The sequence below is a fragment of the Gopherus flavomarginatus genome, chromosome 9, assembly GCF_025201925.1.
Source record: "Gopherus flavomarginatus isolate rGopFla2 chromosome 9, rGopFla2.mat.asm, whole genome shotgun sequence".
Lineage (NCBI taxonomy): Eukaryota > Metazoa > Chordata > Testudines > Testudinidae > Gopherus > Gopherus flavomarginatus.
Genome location: NC_066625.1, coordinates 22,228,600 through 22,246,354, shown reverse-complemented (window position 1 = coordinate 22,246,354; position 17,755 = coordinate 22,228,600). Strand labels below are relative to the sequence as shown.

The 17,755-nt window shown below is 41.2% G+C and overlaps 1 protein-coding gene across 12 annotated transcripts in view; it reads right to left on the bottom strand.

The window, feature by feature from the left end:
• The window catches only part of MRTFB (myocardin related transcription factor B), a 435,216-nt gene that overhangs the window by 28,988 nt on the left and 388,473 nt on the right, over window positions 1-17,755 (bottom strand). For 8 of the 12 annotated variants that reach the window (XM_050967702.1, XM_050967692.1, XM_050967690.1 and 5 more), the window contains 2 exons: window positions 17,349-17,533; window positions 3,267-3,413 (listed from right to left, as the gene is read on the bottom strand). In XM_050967702.1, the coding sequence (XP_050823659.1) occupies window positions 3,267-3,413; window positions 17,349-17,533 (332 nt within the window). The remainder of the gene's footprint in view (window positions 1-3,266; window positions 3,414-17,348; window positions 17,534-17,755) is intronic. The other 4 variants (XM_050967695.1, XM_050967696.1, XM_050967697.1 and 1 more) reach the window with 2 other exon arrangements.

The window sequence follows — 17,755 nt, the reverse complement described above, 5'->3', positions numbered from 1 at the left end:
GGAAGGCTGTCCCTAGCCTCTGTTTGTCAGAGGGTGGAGATGGATGGCAAGAGAGAGATCACTTGATCATTGCCTTTTGGGTTCACTTCCTCTGGGGCACCTGGCATTGGCCACTGTCGGTAGACAGGATACTGGGCTAGATGGACCTTTGGTCTGATGCAGTACAGCCATTCTTATATTCTTATGATTAACTGACAGACCTAATATATATATATGTGTGTGTGTGTGTATATATTACACACACACACACACACACACACACACACACACACACACACACACACTGTATTGTGATGGACCCAGACCAGGGGGGTACCGGAGTCTGGTAGAGGGCAAATATACTGGTCACTGGATGAGTAGTTTTCTGTTCCGTGAGTGACCAGAGCAGGGGCTTCACTAGAGTGATCAGGAACCTGCTAGAACCAATTAAGGCAGACAGGCTGATTAGATCACCTGCAGCCAATCAAGGCAGGCTAATCAGAGCACCTGGGTTTAAAAAGGAGCTCACTCCAGTCAGGCGGGGAGGAGCCAGAGGAGAGGAAGTGTGTGAAAGGAACTGGAAGCAAGAGGCACAAGGACCTGAGAGTGAGAGGCTGTGCTGCTGGAGGACTACGGAGTACAAGCGTTATCAGACACCAGGAGGAAGGTCCTGTGGTGAGGATAAAGAAGGTGTTTGGAGGAGGCCATGGGGAAGTAGCCCAGGGAGATGTAGCTTTCATGCCGCTGTTACAAGAGGCACTATAGACAGCTGCAATCCACAGGGCCCTGGGCTGGAACCCAGAGTAGAGGATGGGCCCGGGTTCCCCCCAAACCTCCCAACTCCTGATCAGACACAAGGAGTTGGTCCAGACTGTAGGGAAGATCACTGAGGTGAGCAAGTCTGCCAATAAGCGCAGGACCCACCAAGGTAGAGGAGGAACTTTGTCACAGTGTGTGTGCATATATATATACACACACACACACACTGTGTGCATATATATATACACACACACACACACTGTGTGCATATATATATACACACACACACACACTGTGTGCATATATATATACACACACACACACACTGTGTGCATATATATATATACACACACACAGTGTGTGCGTGTGTGTGTGTGTGTGATATATATATATATATATATATATATATATATATATATATATATATATATAAATAAAACTGTGTTTCTAAGATGCTTAGTTAGTATAACTACAAACTAAACTTACAGTTGTCACCACTGATTGAAATGCTGTTTTTCAATTACCCTACAGAAATGTTTCATAAAATGACTATCTCAGCTTGCAAGGGATGCCCTAATCTTCATTCCTTTGGAGATTACTGATCCAGCTGGCAGCACACCAAACCTGGCTGAGGCAGGTATTTGCCGATATTTCTTCCTCATAACAGTACGCAAAATGTGATTCTGGAATAAAACATATCCACAGATATCCTGGGATATAATTTTTCTTTTTTACCTCAAGGAAGCTCATCTCTGAGGAGAGAACTAAAACAAATTCCAAATCTCCGAGCAGGGTTGAGATGCAATTGTGAGTGTGCAGTATATAATGCATTCAAAAGAATCAGTAATTATCAGTTCCTGGTTGGAAGACTGCTCCAAAGGGCACATGACTTGGGAATATTACTAACTGTTCCCCTTTCATTTAAATGTAGGAGATGGATTTCTGAACATCTTTAATTATTTGCAGTTGGATTTATACTTCTTAAAATAGGTTTATTTTCAGCTATACCCTCACTGGAGGGTCCTTGTGCCTCCAGTAAAAAAAACTTCATTTTGGACAGGGCATTCTCTTTAAGTGAACTCTTGGAAGCTACTTCCAGTGAAAAACTGGAGACAGATATACAGCACAAAAATCCTGAAAGGGGAAATTCTGTGTTGACATATGTGCACTAATGATCAGTGACCAGGATATGGGCAGTCATCCCCAGTGATTAGAACAGATCCAGGAGTTGGGCCTAGTGGTTAGAGCAGGAGTCAGTAGTCAGGAATTGGAACCAAGGGTCAGAACCAGTGTTAGAGGCCACACACCAGAGAAAAGGATCAAAACCAAAGTCAGTAACTGGAGCCAAGTGTCAGGACCAGGTTACCTGGAGCGAGGCAAGTCTGGAGACAAGAGTGGGAACTTGGCTGGAAACAAGTAGGCTGGACCTATTGCAGCCATGGGAAAATGCTTTGAGTGGCTGCTGAACTGCTGCTGCTACCAGGCTTAAGAGTCAGTCTGCGGACTCTTCCAATCAGGCAGTGTAGCCAAGCAGGCACCCTACTACGGGCTGGCTGCACTCAACTAGGTTGTCCGGAGACTGGCTCTGCTACTGGCCCTGATTCCTGACAATCATGCATTTTGGGGTGTTTGAAGTTGTTAAGGTTTTGCATTATAAGTGAGTTGGTGAATGAATTTCAGTGAATATCCTCCAAAAGTATACCAGTATAATACAATAACACAGCACATCCCTTATAAAAAGTATAAGACAGTGAAGTTCATCCTGATGCGTAGGGTGTCTATACTGCCTTCCACAACACCTTCAGAGGCTCCAAGAGGCAAGAACTGTAGACATTTACACACAGGGACACCTAAATTTGTGCAAAAGCTCCATGCTAGCTCCAAATATGTTAGTGCAGAAGGGGCTACTATGAACGGGCCTAGCGGATTCTTACTTGTGAGGATCCGGTGGTCTAAAACCAAGGCAGCATGGCGGCACAATTTCTACTAATTCAGTCCACAGGCTTCGAAAATAGCTGGGGAGAGAATGCACTGCAGCCCTATGGCCTGTTTGTGGGTCGGGGTGTGAATGCAATTTCCTTGTTCCCATTTAGTCCCCCACACAAAGCCAGATTAGCTGGACTCTGTGCTGGGAGGGATGAATTTCACCAATAAAAAATACAAAGTATCAAGGCAATTTTGCAAGTACTTGCAGTCTTTGTCTCATTTTGCATTTTCTTTTGTACTTCAAATGTAGTATGAATCCTATTACATGATTCAGTGTGCAGAATTTTGCTGGGTCTATCTACATCTACAATATACAGATGGCTCATAAAGCATTTGCAGAGCCTGCAAATTACGAATGGCAAATCTGACACAGTATGCCAGTTTTCAGCTGACTTCACTGTATATTCAACTGAACACTGCAGGATATTTTATATACATAGATAAAAGCACTATAACACTATGATATATTCAATTTCATTATATACAGGATTAGAGAGAGCAGATTTAAAGCAAAGTCATCAAATGCCTTCATTATAACCTACCTTTACCAAAGTTGGCCCAGGCTTTGCTGCAGATAGAGTATTTGTGGTCAGAGTGGTAGCAGTAGTTGTAGAGTGTGTAGTGTGCTGCTCAGTGGTGGGGGCAGGCTTTAGGAATTCAGGGACTGCAGAGGTTAATGAGAGATACTGCTGAAAAACAAAGAAACATTCATTAAAATCCAGCACCTGAACCCTTCCAGAACACATCACAAAAACATGTGAAAAAATAAATAAAACAAAGATTGACCAGTTCTCTCTCTCACACACACACAGAGAATTAAAGATATTAGAAAAAGATTAACTAGGCCATATTGTATATTCTAGTGAATTCTTAGTCTAGATTTACACATCTCTAATGATGGGACTTTCTGCTGCTTCCCTTCAGAGAATATTCTACAATCTTGGGACTTTCTCCAGCTCTCACTGAAGGTAGCAGCAAAAGATTAAGCCTTTATATGGTACCATAAATGTCACTGTCTGGTAGTTTTTCCTGATATTCAGCCTACATTTTCACCCTCTTAGTTTCATCCTGTTCCCCCTGATTTATATCCCTTGTAATATGATAAATAATTATTTTCCTTCCTTTGCGTAGCCATTGTCTCCCAGCCATGCTCTACAAAATGCCATCCACATGCATCAACGGGTGGGGGAACTTGATGGGGCCAGCCATAAAGGGGCAGTCCTAGGGAGGCTTTTGGCAGGTCGTCCGAGAGAGACACTCGCCAAGGGACAATAGGTATTTCCTCCCCCTGGGAATTTCTGGCACCCATTGGCCAGCTGGGGGAGATAGGTGCTGACTGGTCAGCATTCTCCAGCTCCCAGCACAAGTGTCAACTGTTCCAGCAGCTTTGCTGGGGAATAGTGGGCTTGGGAGTGCAGCTCCCGTGAAGGAAGGATGTGCTCAGTCTTCACAGGAAGGGAGATCAACTGAGGCTCAATGACATGCAGCATGTGCAGAAGAGTCACAAGAGGAGGAGAACAGCTGGGCAGGAGTCAGGACCTCAGCAGGGACAGTTCACTTCGCAGATGGTGGTGAGTCTGAGGAATGCATTCCTCCCAAATGAGGTCCTGAACCCTCATACAGGAGGTCTAGGTCATAGATTCAGACTCTGCATTTGCAGAAAGTGAGGGTCCAAGCCTCATTGAAATGGACAAGGATGATGCAGTGCCTCACTCCCATAACCTGCCAAAAGTCCAACAGGCATCCTTAGGATGGCGTGGTGGGTTCCCCAGAGGCTCATGGATACTGATGGAGGGGACTGTGCACCTTGGAACTTGGGGCAAGGGTGATAGCTCAGGTCCCTCCTCACTTGGACACCCACCCCAAGGGACATGGTGTGACCTGCTAAAATCACCAGTATTAGTGGCCCATAGGTTGGGCAGCCTGCCTGACAAGTGTGGGCCACTCTCAGAGGAGGGGGTGACACTCACAAGTTAGTGGGGGGGAGCTAATATCCCACAAAGGAAAACGGAGCAGCTAACGGAGCATCCCCTGCATCAAGTAGCGTTATTCCTAATGAAACATAGGCAGGTGACACAGCTGCTAAAGCCCTACAGGTTATGTGGGATCCAATCACCTACTCAGGAATCATCTGTCTAAAGGGCCTAAAGAAAAGGTTGGAAAGGGAATTTGTGAATTTATTTACCTTGATGTTCAGGGAAGAGCAGACAGAGGAGAGGCAAATAACATACCAAAAAAAAAAAAAAAAAAAAGTGAGGACAAACTCTGCAGACCTAAGGTGACTCAAACTCTTGAACTGTTTGGCAGCCTTCCACATTTATGTGAGTATAATTTGTGTGAGGAGCCCCAAGAAGTGTCTCTCCTTCTTCAAGTCTGTGGTGGGGTAGAATGATTAAGGTATGACAGAGAATTTAGACAGAGGGCGGCAGAGGAGCCTGATTGACCCTGGGGTAAAACAGACCAGACACTTGTGGCTGAAGGTATGATTCCTTATCGCCCTGCCTAGCTGGCATTCACAGACAGCGAGCTGTCAGTGCCAAAAACCTCATTTTCAAAATATGGGTATAAAAGCCAATGTGTACTTTGCATTAATGATGGGAAATGTTTTCATACCCCAGGCAGATACAAACACTGCTGTAGGCATAGCACACTCTCCTGTTTCAGGGGTCAAGGGCAGTTCCAACAAGGTTGTAGGAAAGGGGTTTTTCCAGGTCTCAGTACTTCAGGAGTTACTACAGGGAGAGGTAGTAATAATGGAACAGGATCCTTCTCAATTAAAATACAATGCTATGGAATTTGTTATTGAACTATCCTGGGGGTGGGGGAAAGATGTAGCTTATTTATGGAACGGATTTTCGGCTGATTATCAAATCCCAAATGAGAGAGTGAGGTGCCACTCTTGGATAGACAACTTGAAGTCCACTAAAGGCTTTGAGCATATAGACAGGGCAGAGATCACACTGGAGGTGGCAGGAGGGAGAGTGGCAGGTCCCTTCCACACAGTCCAGTGTCAGAACTGCTCATCTTCCCTGAGTGTGATGCTGAAGAGGTGAAGGGGGAATACAGGCTTATATAGATATATCTCAGAACTACCTTTCTCATTTTGTGAAATGAACTACATTTCAAGTTGATGGTGTCCCAGTGTCCCTTTGAGTTGTAAACAAACACAGACAGTTGGCAAAGACTGCTTGGGTAACAAGGCTGGTGAGAGCCTTCATTTTACACTGCCTGCAGTTTAACATCCTTTTTCATGCAGTGCATGTTCCAGAAATGAATAATGTGTCCCGCCAATCCCCTGTCAATTTCAGGACAACAGATTTCAGAAACTTGCCACTGGCCAGCAGGGATCCGCGAGCAATGCTCCAACAATTCTGGGACCATGGCTCAGGACAGCTGTGAGGCTAGTCGAAGACTCGGTTGTCCTGTGGACTCTGAGGGCCTATAAGCCTTTCAGAGTCCATGGAATTTAGGGTACCAGAAGGGCTGCACTGTGGGTGGCCCATACCCACACACCAGATGGCACAATATGTGGTGCCTGTGACCCACCACAGGTGGGCTCCCTCCATTATCTCTGGCTAGCGAGTGCACCAGAGGGAGGACAGGTTACTCATAACACTGGAAACCCTGACAGAGCTGTCAAAGGCTCTGTCTGGGACTGCAAGCGGGAGACCATGTTATTTAAGGTGGCATTTGTTGTTGCCTTCTCTTGCACTTTGACAGTGGGTGAACTGGTGCCTATAGCAGCTGCCGACAGGTCCCAGCGTGCATTAAATGTAACTGACATACAGCTATCTGCAAGGACTGGTGTTTCTGTGCTTAAGGTACTCCCTAACAGGCCAGAAGGGGAGAGGGGCTAATGTAGCATTGAAGAAATGTGCAGAGAAGCATTTGTGCCCTGTAAAGGCGATAAAAGCATCATGAAAAATTCAGGGCCTGCAGCTAGGCTCGCTATTTATACATGCTGATGGCAGCTTCCTGACAAGGCATCAATTCAGCATAGAATTGAGAAAAGCTTTGTGGTATTGCGAGTAAATTTGGTAGTCATTCTTCCAGGATCAGGGCGGCAACATTAGCAGCTGCAAAAGGTTTTGGCCCGTGGCAAGTACAGGCAATAGGGCACTGGAAATCAAGTTTTACAGGACTTACATCCACACCAATGAAAAGACGGCAGGGAACGGCAAAATGTAATTAACTCACTATGTTTGTTTGTTTCAGCAGCTACCCAGAGTGTAAACATTTAGATTTGTGAGCACCTTGTAGTGAACTGGGTCAACAAGAGGGCACCCAGGATGGCAGCTAGATCTCAGGGCTGAAACTGTTTGCATTCAGAAGAGGCATGCAGTGGGATCAGCTCATGCCTCTTCTGCACTCACTGATAGGCCAGGTTTGGGAGCAGACCCAACCCATCTGGACAACGCCAAAAAGAAAGTAAATAAGGGGGTCACCAAGATATTCCTGGAGAAAGAGTGTTCAGTGATACAGCATAAGGATGTCGCTTACAATCAGTGAGAAGGGATGATGGGGTACATCTGTCAGATGGAAGTTCTGACATGCTGCTACAGCATGTGGAAACATGGACTGGGCAGGGGTTGTGACTCTATGCAGCATAGTTGGGTGGAAATGACCAAGCTAGTCAGTGGTGGCCCCTGTGGCTGGTTCCCAGGATAGTTAAGAGAATAAAATGAAAAGTTCCCAGAGGTAAAAGACCTGAGATTTCGGTGATGGGTGTTGGGCTTAGGTTGAGACCCTGCGTCCTTCGTGAGCTGAGGTCAGACTATGGCCCTTGTGAGCTAAGGTCCCCACCCTGCTCCACCCTCTGTCTCCCTTGAACCAGGGAGGGTGCTAGGACTCAGAGAGAGCTGAGTCCTGGTGTATAGGCTGAGGGGAGCCTAGCCACATTATGGGTTATATGGTAAGGAGCCCTGTAACTCCTGCACTGGAACCAATTACATGCCTGGGTAGCACCCCTCCTCTGTGTTAAAGTTTCATAAAAGTTGTGGCCTGTCGCTTAATTCCATGCATGCGTCTATCCTCGTTTTGCCACTGTGTCCACATCAATTAGTTTTTATGACCTTTGGAGACCTCAGCTGTAGTTCTTTAAATTCCCTCCAGTTTGTTTACAACTGAAAGGGACACTGGGAACCATCAACTTGAAATGTAGTTCATTTCACAAAATGAGAAAGGTAGTTCTAAGATATTATATCTACCTGAATCTCTCTGCCAATTCTTGTGGGGTGACAGACTGACAATTTCCTACAATATACAGAATGAACCTTATTGAATTAACGTAAACCTTACTGAATCAGGATTAATACCTTTGGGGTACATTGTATTAAGAATACAAAGTGTATGTGTTATTGTGGCATTGTAAGTATTTCTCTAGCAGAGAGGGAGATGCAGAGGTGATGATTTTCTAATGTGCCAGGGGGTGACTCCCCTGGTTCTGCCCCTGCCCCCACTCCACCCCTGCCAACTCCCCACCACCACCCAGCCTCTTCCCACCCTATTCTGTCTCCTACCTCAAGTGCACCCCGCCCTCACTCCTCCCCACCCAGTGCCTCCTGCACGCTGCGGAACAGCTGATGGGGGAGGGAGGGCTGCCTGTGGGTGCTCCAGCCCTGTAGTCAGCACCTATGGGGGAGAGCACCCATGTAGTCAGCACCTATGGGAAGATGCTAATGTACTTCCTCTGCTATCAGCCCTCTGAAGCCACCCACTGGAAAGGTGCACATTTATTAATTCAAACTACATTCTCCTGGGACCAATGGACAAAGAAAGGGATTTTAAATAAATAGCCTGGTTTTAGAATGGGCCTTGGGCTCAGACATTCTCAGTGTGTGGTTGGAAGGGACTGGGTGCTTGTTCTGAGCTGAAGCGGTGATGAATAGGTAACCACAAGGGCTCCCCTTGGGTAGAGCTGAAGGACTGCTCCTGCCAGAGTCCATGTGAAGGTTAATTCTGGTAAGCTTATTAGCATATATACAGGGTCTTTTATCGTTTTTAACATGTTTTTCTGTAAAGCTTTTAACCTTAAGAATAAAGTAAGTTTGATTAGGAAGTGCTGTGTGGTAACATATCTATGTTTTTTCTAGGGAAGGAGGTTACCTGTGAACAATATACTTGCAAAAAAGCTAAAATAAAACATATTTTGAGTAACTGCACTACTAATTTTCCTTATTCAGCATTTTAAATCCTAAAACATGCAACAGTATCAGTACCCATGATTATACTTCTCTAGGCAATGATACTACAGCCAACTCTCAATGAATGGAATTGTACAGAACTGACCATATTCGAGGTTTTCTTAATAATGCAAGGTCAAATGCAAACAGCATCCTACCTGCATGGAACAAAGTCTACAGCCATCAGAGGTCAATGGCACAAGAAACTAAATTTAAAGTGGTAGTCCTATGTAATTCCCTGACCTAGCCAGTCAACATTTCTTCTTTTCTTCCCTTCAGAGTATGGCTTTTTATTAGTACTACTGAGAAAAAAAAAACCCACCCCAAACCAAACAAACCCTGCCATTTCACTGATACTAGGAATCAAACTGTTGTCTCTCAAGCAAACACTGTTACTTGAACTAGAACAGTCCCACTGCCACACAGTCAATTACCCATTCTCATATTGACAGTGAGCTGCAAATTGAAAGGGTTGCAAACCATATGAAATATGCAGCTTAGTGGACTCCTCGTTTTTACAATAGCTCTATTTGGGGTGGGGAAGCAGGGGGAGGAAAAGGCAAACAACGTCCTTCACTTTCTTGTCATGTTTTCTAATTTAACAGGTTTTAATTGTGGACTGGTTGCCACTTCTCTATTTCTTAAAGGAGATATGTCAAGACAACAATAAAGAACAGATCTCCCATTTCCCATCACAGATGTGTTATTTCTGCACTCTCTCTATTAACTGGAAGTGAACATGCACCAGGTTAACAGCTAGTTTGAGTGTATTAGGAAAGTAATCATTTCACATTGCTTCATCAAGCAATGTCCTTCAGTGTTCAGAAATTGGTCTAAAAAGAAATTGGCTATTAAGCAGCAGTGTTATCATCACTTGACATGTTTGAAGTAATGAGGTCAAAACAGCTAATCCTTACCAGATGCAAACATCTTAGGTGAAAGCAAGATGACTTTTGGGTCATCACTCAATCTGTCTGAGGGATCATAAATGTTTTAATGCTTTAAGGCCTGGAAACATGTACAGGAGGAAGTCTTCAAAGAGTCCTGACTATACTCCATTGTTTTCAAAATATTCTTTATATTTTCTTTTGTAATAAAAGGCAAAGTTTGTCAGAGGAAATTAACAGAGTGAAAGAGCAAATTCCCAGGCACATGTTCCAACGTGAGCTCTTATTCTTATATTTCAAAAGGAACATGAAGATAAGCATCTGTTTCAGTCTGTGGAGGAGCAGTTTTGTACTTCTGGATGTATATGTAGAAGAGCATGGAACACAGTATAAAATCTGCAACTAGAAGTTTTAAAGTTCTATTTGAAGAGCTTTGGAAATTAGCTGTAAGTGCTCTGTTGTTTTGTTGTTGCTATCATGTATCTATCTAACACTTACCATTTGAATGGCTTTTGGCATGCACTACTTCAAGTATTTTTATTTAACTATCCATAAAGAGCCTAACTCTTCACTTACTGATCTGATTTCATGTGGTTTGTTTTCATTTCACTCAACACACATTACATTTTCTCCATATGGAACTTAATTCATGTCACAATTTGCATCTCAGGAAGGAATGCACTATAAATGATGTACACTATCAGGTGCCTCAAACAGACATGTTTTTCTTGAATTTGAATTTTGCAATCTTTTTTGCATTGTATCATGGTGGTGGTTAGGAAAACGGTTCAGAATAATTCCAGTTTCTGCCATGATGTATAGTAAAGTAACTGCAATTTTACAAGTATCAGAGGGGTAGCAGTGTTAGTCTGGATCTGTAAAAGCAGCAAAAAATCCTGTGGCACCTTATAGACTACCCACTTATTCACCCACGAAAGCTCATGCTCCAAAATGTCTGTTAGTCTATAAGGTGCCACAGGATTCTTTGCTGCAATTTTACAGGTGTCAGGGCCATGTTAAAAGTCAACTGGCTGAGTTTAAAAATAAGTGTACCAATATAAAGTGAGTTTAAACAACAAATGTGAAAATGTTCCAAAATGCTCAGTTCTGTATTTTGTACTTTGTACAGAACCTTCATGAAACACCCTGAACTCCCTGTGGAGTTGTTCTGAAAATCCAGCACTAGATTACAGCCATCACTAACCAAAAGAGATATTACAGATTTACATTAATACCCATCACTCTGGCCATTAAAATTGTTTCCTCCTTAAATCTTTCCATTAACTGTAAAACAGTTAATCTTAGTCGCACTGCAAAAGCTACACGTTTAATTTAGAGTATACAATTAAGAAGGTATGAGTGTAAGCACCAGAAAATCCCAACCATCACTAACAATGGGTTATCAGAAGTCTACATGCAAATAAAAAAAACTTGCAGGACATTGGGTTGAACATTTAAGTGTTCATGAGTGCAGCAACATGTAATATTACAAGGAAGAAATCTGGCTAAGAACTGCAAGACATAGGAAAAGAAAAAATAAGGTGTTGGTAGTGTAAAGAGGAGTAAGAAAAAGGCAGGGATAATTTTATTTAGGTAATAGTGACTACCTTATTTACTTGAAAGTAACTGGACTTAAGTTCAAATTCATTATTGATCCATGGTGACTAAAAGTCTAGTGGAAGTCTGGTAACCTACTTTAAATGAATTGGTGGTCTCCAGTTCCAAGTAGATAAATGTCCCCCATCAAAAAAGCCCAGGACCATACTTATATTAATTGGGCATCCATGCTGGCTGTCTCAAAGAAGCCAAGGACCAAAATGGCACAAAGAATTAATACTAGAGGAAAACCAACAGTCTGGCAACATCTAATACAAGTAATCATCATAACTAATGGTCTACTGAGTAACTCAAAGAGTGGAGATACCAAAACTGGCTGTAAGAATCCAGCGAGAGGCACTCATGATAACAATGCTCAGATGACTATATTATACACATAGCCTTTTGTTTTAGGAATTGGTCAAACTTAAAATTAATTTCCAGTCCAAGTGATATTAGTTCCATTGATAATCTGGCAAGTTGTTTTCCAGCTGCATTTTTACAAGATGTTTAAAGATGCAGAAATATTCCAGGTCAGACAATGTTACTGTCCTTTCTAGACTACACAACTACATTATAGTGAAGATCTTTTGTTTGTTTATTTGCAAAGCTCAAACTATTTTTGCAGTTCAAATGAACTGTGAAAGAGGGAATCAAGCGTCTCAACATTCCATGTTGCGTATTTAAACTGTTCTAGTTTTCACCAATCAGTGGACAGATCTTATAAGCGCTTAAAATGCAACTCCAAATTTTATTTATTTTATATTATATTATGTATACATATTTTCTTCTAAATTAGGGCTGTTGATTAATCACACTTAACTCACGCGATTAACTCAAAAAAATTAATTGCACTGTTAAACAATAGAACGCCAACTGAAATTTATTAAATATTTTTGGATGTGTTTCTACATTTTCAAATATATTGATTTCTATTACAACACAGAATACAAACTGTACAGGGCTCACTTTATATTATTTTTATTACAAATATTTGCACTGTAAAAATAATAAAAGAAATAGTATTTTTCAATTCACCTCATGCAAGTACAATAGTGCAATCCCTTTATCGTGAAAGTGCAACTTACACATGTAGATTTTTTTGTTACATAACTGCACTCAAAAACAAAACAATGTAAAACTTTAGAGCCTATAAGTCCATTTAGTCCTTCTTCTTGTTCAGCCAATTGCTAAGACAAACAAGTTTGTTTACATTTACAGGAGATACTGCCGCCTGCTTCTTATTTAATGTCACCTGAAAGTGAGAACAGCTGTTCGCATGGCACTTTTATAGCTGGTGTTGCAAGGTATTTACGTGCCAAATATGCTAAATATTCGTATGCCCCTTTGTGCTTCTGCCACCATTCCAGACGGCATGCTTCCATGCTGATGATGCTCATTAAAAAAATAATGCATTAATTAAATTTGTGACTGAACTCCTTGGGGGAGAATTGTATGTCTCCTGTTCTGTTTTACCAGCATCTGTTATTTCATGTTATAGCAGTCTTGGATGATGATCCAGCACATGTACTTTTTAGGAACACTTTCACCGCAGATTTGACAAAACGCAGAGAAGGTCCCAATGTGAGATTTCTAAGGATAGATACAGCACTCGACCCAAAGTATAAGAACCTGAAGTGCCTTCCAAAATCTGAGAGGGATGAGGTGTGGAGCATACTTTCAGATGTCTTAAAAGAACAACACTCCGATGCGGAAATTACAGAACCCGAACCACCAAAAAAAAAAAAAAATCAACCTTCTGCTGGTGGCATCTCACTCAGAGGATGAAAATGAGTATGAGTCAGTTCACTCTGCTTTGGATTGTTATTGAACAGAACCCACCATCAGCATGGTTGGAATGAAGCATGAAAGGAGATATGAATCTTTAGCACATCTGGCACATAAATATCTTGCGATATTGGCTACAACAGTGCCAGGTGAATGCCTGTTCTCACTTTGAGGTGACATTGTAAATAAGAAGTGGGCGGTACTATCTCCTGCAAATTGTAGCCAAACTTGTTTGTCTGAGCAAGAAGTAGGACTGAGTGGACTTGTAGGCTGTAAAGTTTTACATTGTTTTATTTTTGAAAACAGTTATTTTTTGTACATAATTCTACATTTGTTAGTTCAACTTTCATGATAAAGAGATTGCCCTACAGTACTTGTATTACGTGAATTTAAAAATACTATTTCTTTTGTTTTTTACAGTGCAAATATTTTAAATAAAAAATAAATATAAATGAGCACTGTACACTTTGTATTCTGTGTTGTAACTGAAATCAATATATTTGAAAAGATCCAAAAATATTTAAATAAGGCCTATTCTAAATGGTATAAACGGTTAGATTAATAATCCAAAAAAATAATGGGGTAATCTGGTGTTTAGTTCTTTAAGTCTACAAATTTTACAAATTGGTTGAGACAGGCTTTTGAGAAAATAAATTCAAGTACAGCATTATGTCTCCACCTGTCTGCTATTACCAGATTTTTTAAAATGTTTGAAACAAGAATCATAGAATCATAGACTTTAAGGTTAGAAGGGACCATTATGATCATCTAGTCCAACCTCCTGCACAATGCAGGCCACAGAATCTCACCCACCCACTCCTGTATCAAACCTATGTCAGAGCCATTTAAGTCCTCATATCATGGTTTAAAGACTTCAGGGTGCAGAAGTGTTCCATCGGCCCTTGGCAAAAAGCAAACCGTCACTATGGTCTTAATATTCCTTTCATATTTACAGTGGAATCGATATTTTACAGTGGGTTTATTACTGATGTACACCAACGTAATGAGATGACACTGATTAGGCCCTTGGAGCTTATTAATGGAGTAATTTGGATCAATCTTAATCACCTCTACTTCTGAAGAGGCAATCTGTTTCCCTTGTAGATCTAATAATTTATACTGTTAGAGGGCAGGTCTTCACTACCCGTCAGATCGGTGGTTAGTGATCGATCTATCAGGGATCGATTTATTGTGTCTAGTGTAGACACGATAAATTGATCCCTTATCGCTCTGCTGTTGAATCCAGAACTCTACCACTGCTGAGAGGTGGAAGCAGAGTCGACGGGGCGGGGGATGGGGGGCAGCGGCAGTCAAGATAAGTCGATCTAAGATGCGTGAACTTCAGCTATGCTATTCTCGTAGCTGAAGTTGCGTATCTTAGATCGATCCCCACCCCCCAGTGTAGAGCAGGGCAGACACATGAAACTGCCATCCTTTTGAATGAGACTACCTTTGGACCAGTCAATGAAGCACCTGAGAGAAGCAATGTTGCTTCTTTGACCTAGGAACATAAGCTACAAAGACTAAAATTAAGCTCTGATCTCTCCACGACAGTGGATAGTACTATTTTGAAGCTACTGAGTCAAATCTACATTTGATTTTTTGTTAATCTATTTAAAAAAATACCATTAATTCAGTTATCTTATTATAGATTAGAAAAATGTTGCATCTGCCAGTTTTGTTCCTTTTAGTATTTCAAGTTTTCTTACTTCCCCTCTTCTTTGGAAAATCTAATTTAAATACATAACGCAAGAAAACAAGAAAATCTAGTTTAGATGAGAAACAGTAAATTAGTTTTGTTTCTTAATACTGAACATCTACACTGTTTTAAAATGATATAAATATAAAAAACAACATCTTCATTACTTCTGTGATCTTTTTTGGAAACCAGGGCCAGATACTCTGCTGACGAAGACTGTCATAGCCCCACTGACTGACTTCAATAGAGTTATGATGATTTATACAAGTTAACTATCTGGAACGAAGAAAGGTACTAAAAAGCCAGTAGCAACTGCAGTTAACCATTACCATTAAAGACAAAACATTCTTCTGAGATGACTGCAGAGGGTCTGTAGATTCTGGAAAAAGCATGGAGTGAAATATTGGCTTCCTTGAAGTGAATGGGAGTTTTGCTATTGACTTCAAGGAAGCCAGAATTTCACTCTTGGAACCTAGGAAGAGCAAACTGGGTTCTTCACATTCCAGTGCAGCAACATAAGAACGGCCATAAGGGTCAGACCAAAGGTCCATCTAGCCCAGTATCCTGTCTTCCGACAGTGGCCAATGCCAGGTGCGCCAGAGGGTATGAACAGAACAGGTAATCATCAAGTGAGCCATCCCCTGTTGCCCATTCCCAGCTTCTTGCAAACAAAGACAAGGGACACCATCCCTGTCCATCCTGGTAGCCACTGATGGACCTATCATCCTCCATTTATCTAGTTCTTTTCTGAACCCTAAGTTCTTTTTTGAACCCTTTTACTGCAAGCATTTGCAAAGTAATCTAGGCAAACAAGTGTCTCTAAATTCCATTAAAAAGGATCCAATAATTACAGATACTAGCAAGCAATGAATCTGAGATTATTTAATTCATTATCAGTTCTAGAATACACAGAGAGCTTGAAAACAGTATGAAAGGAAATCTTTTTCAAAGGTTTATCTATTTTTCTGTCTGATTTTAACTGGGTATTATCTTTCCTCCCCCAAATATCTAATTCAAATGTCATCTCTGAAGTACAGTGGAAATGTGAAATATATGGATAGCAAAGAAATGGTTACTTAGATTATGTAAATTATGCTACATGGGAAATTTCCTGTTCCCTGCTTTTGTTAATCACTTTGCATAATTAAATAGTACAAATGTTCCCTGTATTTATTTAGCAAATAAAAGGAATGCAGATATGTTCCTTCTGTTCAAACTGATCAGACAAGGAGATCACAATACACTACTACGAAGTACACCTAAATTCAGAAGTGACCCAAACATTTTTGCACAGTGTATCAGCTAAGAATGGGATACTTTAGGAACTGATCTGTTTTCTCTCTCTTGTTAGAATGACTGTTAAGTGAATGTTGCCACCTCCATTATTTTTAAAGCACTTTCTGAATGTTTATCCATGTTGACGGTGGAGGAAATTCCATGCATATATTTGGATTCTGGCTTGAAGTTTCAGGTTGATGTGATGTGAGAAGGATGTGCAAGGTGTAGGAATCCCACCTTTCTCAGATTTTTTTGTTTTAAACAGAACAGCAGTCTGCAGGGTTAGATCTAATATTTTTTGTTTTTTACCACCATGATATTTTTACCGTTTGTTCAGTGTCCAAAGTACTACAAGGAAGGGGGGGAACAGCTAAACAAACCTATCATTGCTTTTAAGAGTGCAGGGGAAGGGCACTTGCAATAAAAGAGAAAAGTAAAATGCAACTCTCATATAATGGTGGGAGGCCACATTACAGAATATGAGCAAAGATTTCTTTCATACACTGGCAGGCAGGCAGGTCATGTTCCCTCCATCTATTCTCTACCACATTCATACAGAGGGGAACCAAGAAGTCTCACTAGTTCGTTTTCAAGTAAACTGGATTTTAACCAGCACAATCCTTTAAAAAGAATAGTTCTCGACTTTTTGCTTAAATTGAAGCCGGTTATTTTATCAACATGAAAAGCAGCCTACACAAATATTGAGAGTTTTAAAAGCTCGAAACCTGCTTTAGTTTGGTTACCTGAAGTTGTGGGTTGCTTGGCAGTATGATGAATGAAATCTGGTGTTCAAGAAGTAGTAGTATTTCTAGGGTCATATATAGATAGAAAGAGACACAGAGATGGTGGCCAGTAGAAAAGATAAAATAAAAGATGAGTTAAAAATGAAAAATATTAATGAAAAAAATGAGGGAAATAAAGAAAGGTGAGAATACAACTAGTGCTCTTTATTTGCTTCCTCCTTTTCCTATGTTATGTTCGGGGCCTTCAATACCTCTCTTTGGTCAAATATGTTCTCCAACTTTGATCAACAGTGCCTAGAATGAGCACGATTTAAGCGAAATGCCACAAAAATATGCAGAAAGTAAAATATCATGTATGGTAAATGTGCTTTTTTATCAGTGTTCTCTTTACTGCAATACAGTACTACAATACATAAGTTTGTGATTTGATTCTCACATTTATAAACTGTACCTGTGTGGTAGAAGTAGTGTTCGGTGTGACTGATGATGGCGAGTCACTTGTTTTTGGCTCACCAGGAGATGCTGCTGAACCCTGGGATTCCTGGCTAGCTGGCTGATCTGGAGATAAAGCGTCACTGCTGTCTTCATCAAATGAGTAATCATCCAAAGCTTGGGGATAACTCTCTTGTCCAACTGCTAGGACGTTTACAAAAAATAAACTCTTTAGTTTCAAGTCAGTATTTAGCTAGCTAGAGGAGCCATGAAATGCTGGAAATCAACTAGCATAGTATGATTTGTAGTTAAATATTTTTGTATATGAATGTTATTTTTAACACAATAAAAGCCATCTTAAATGACATTCAAGGGTCCAAAAATTGGTTGCTCAATGGTGATGGTCTTCTAAGAAAGGATGCAAAG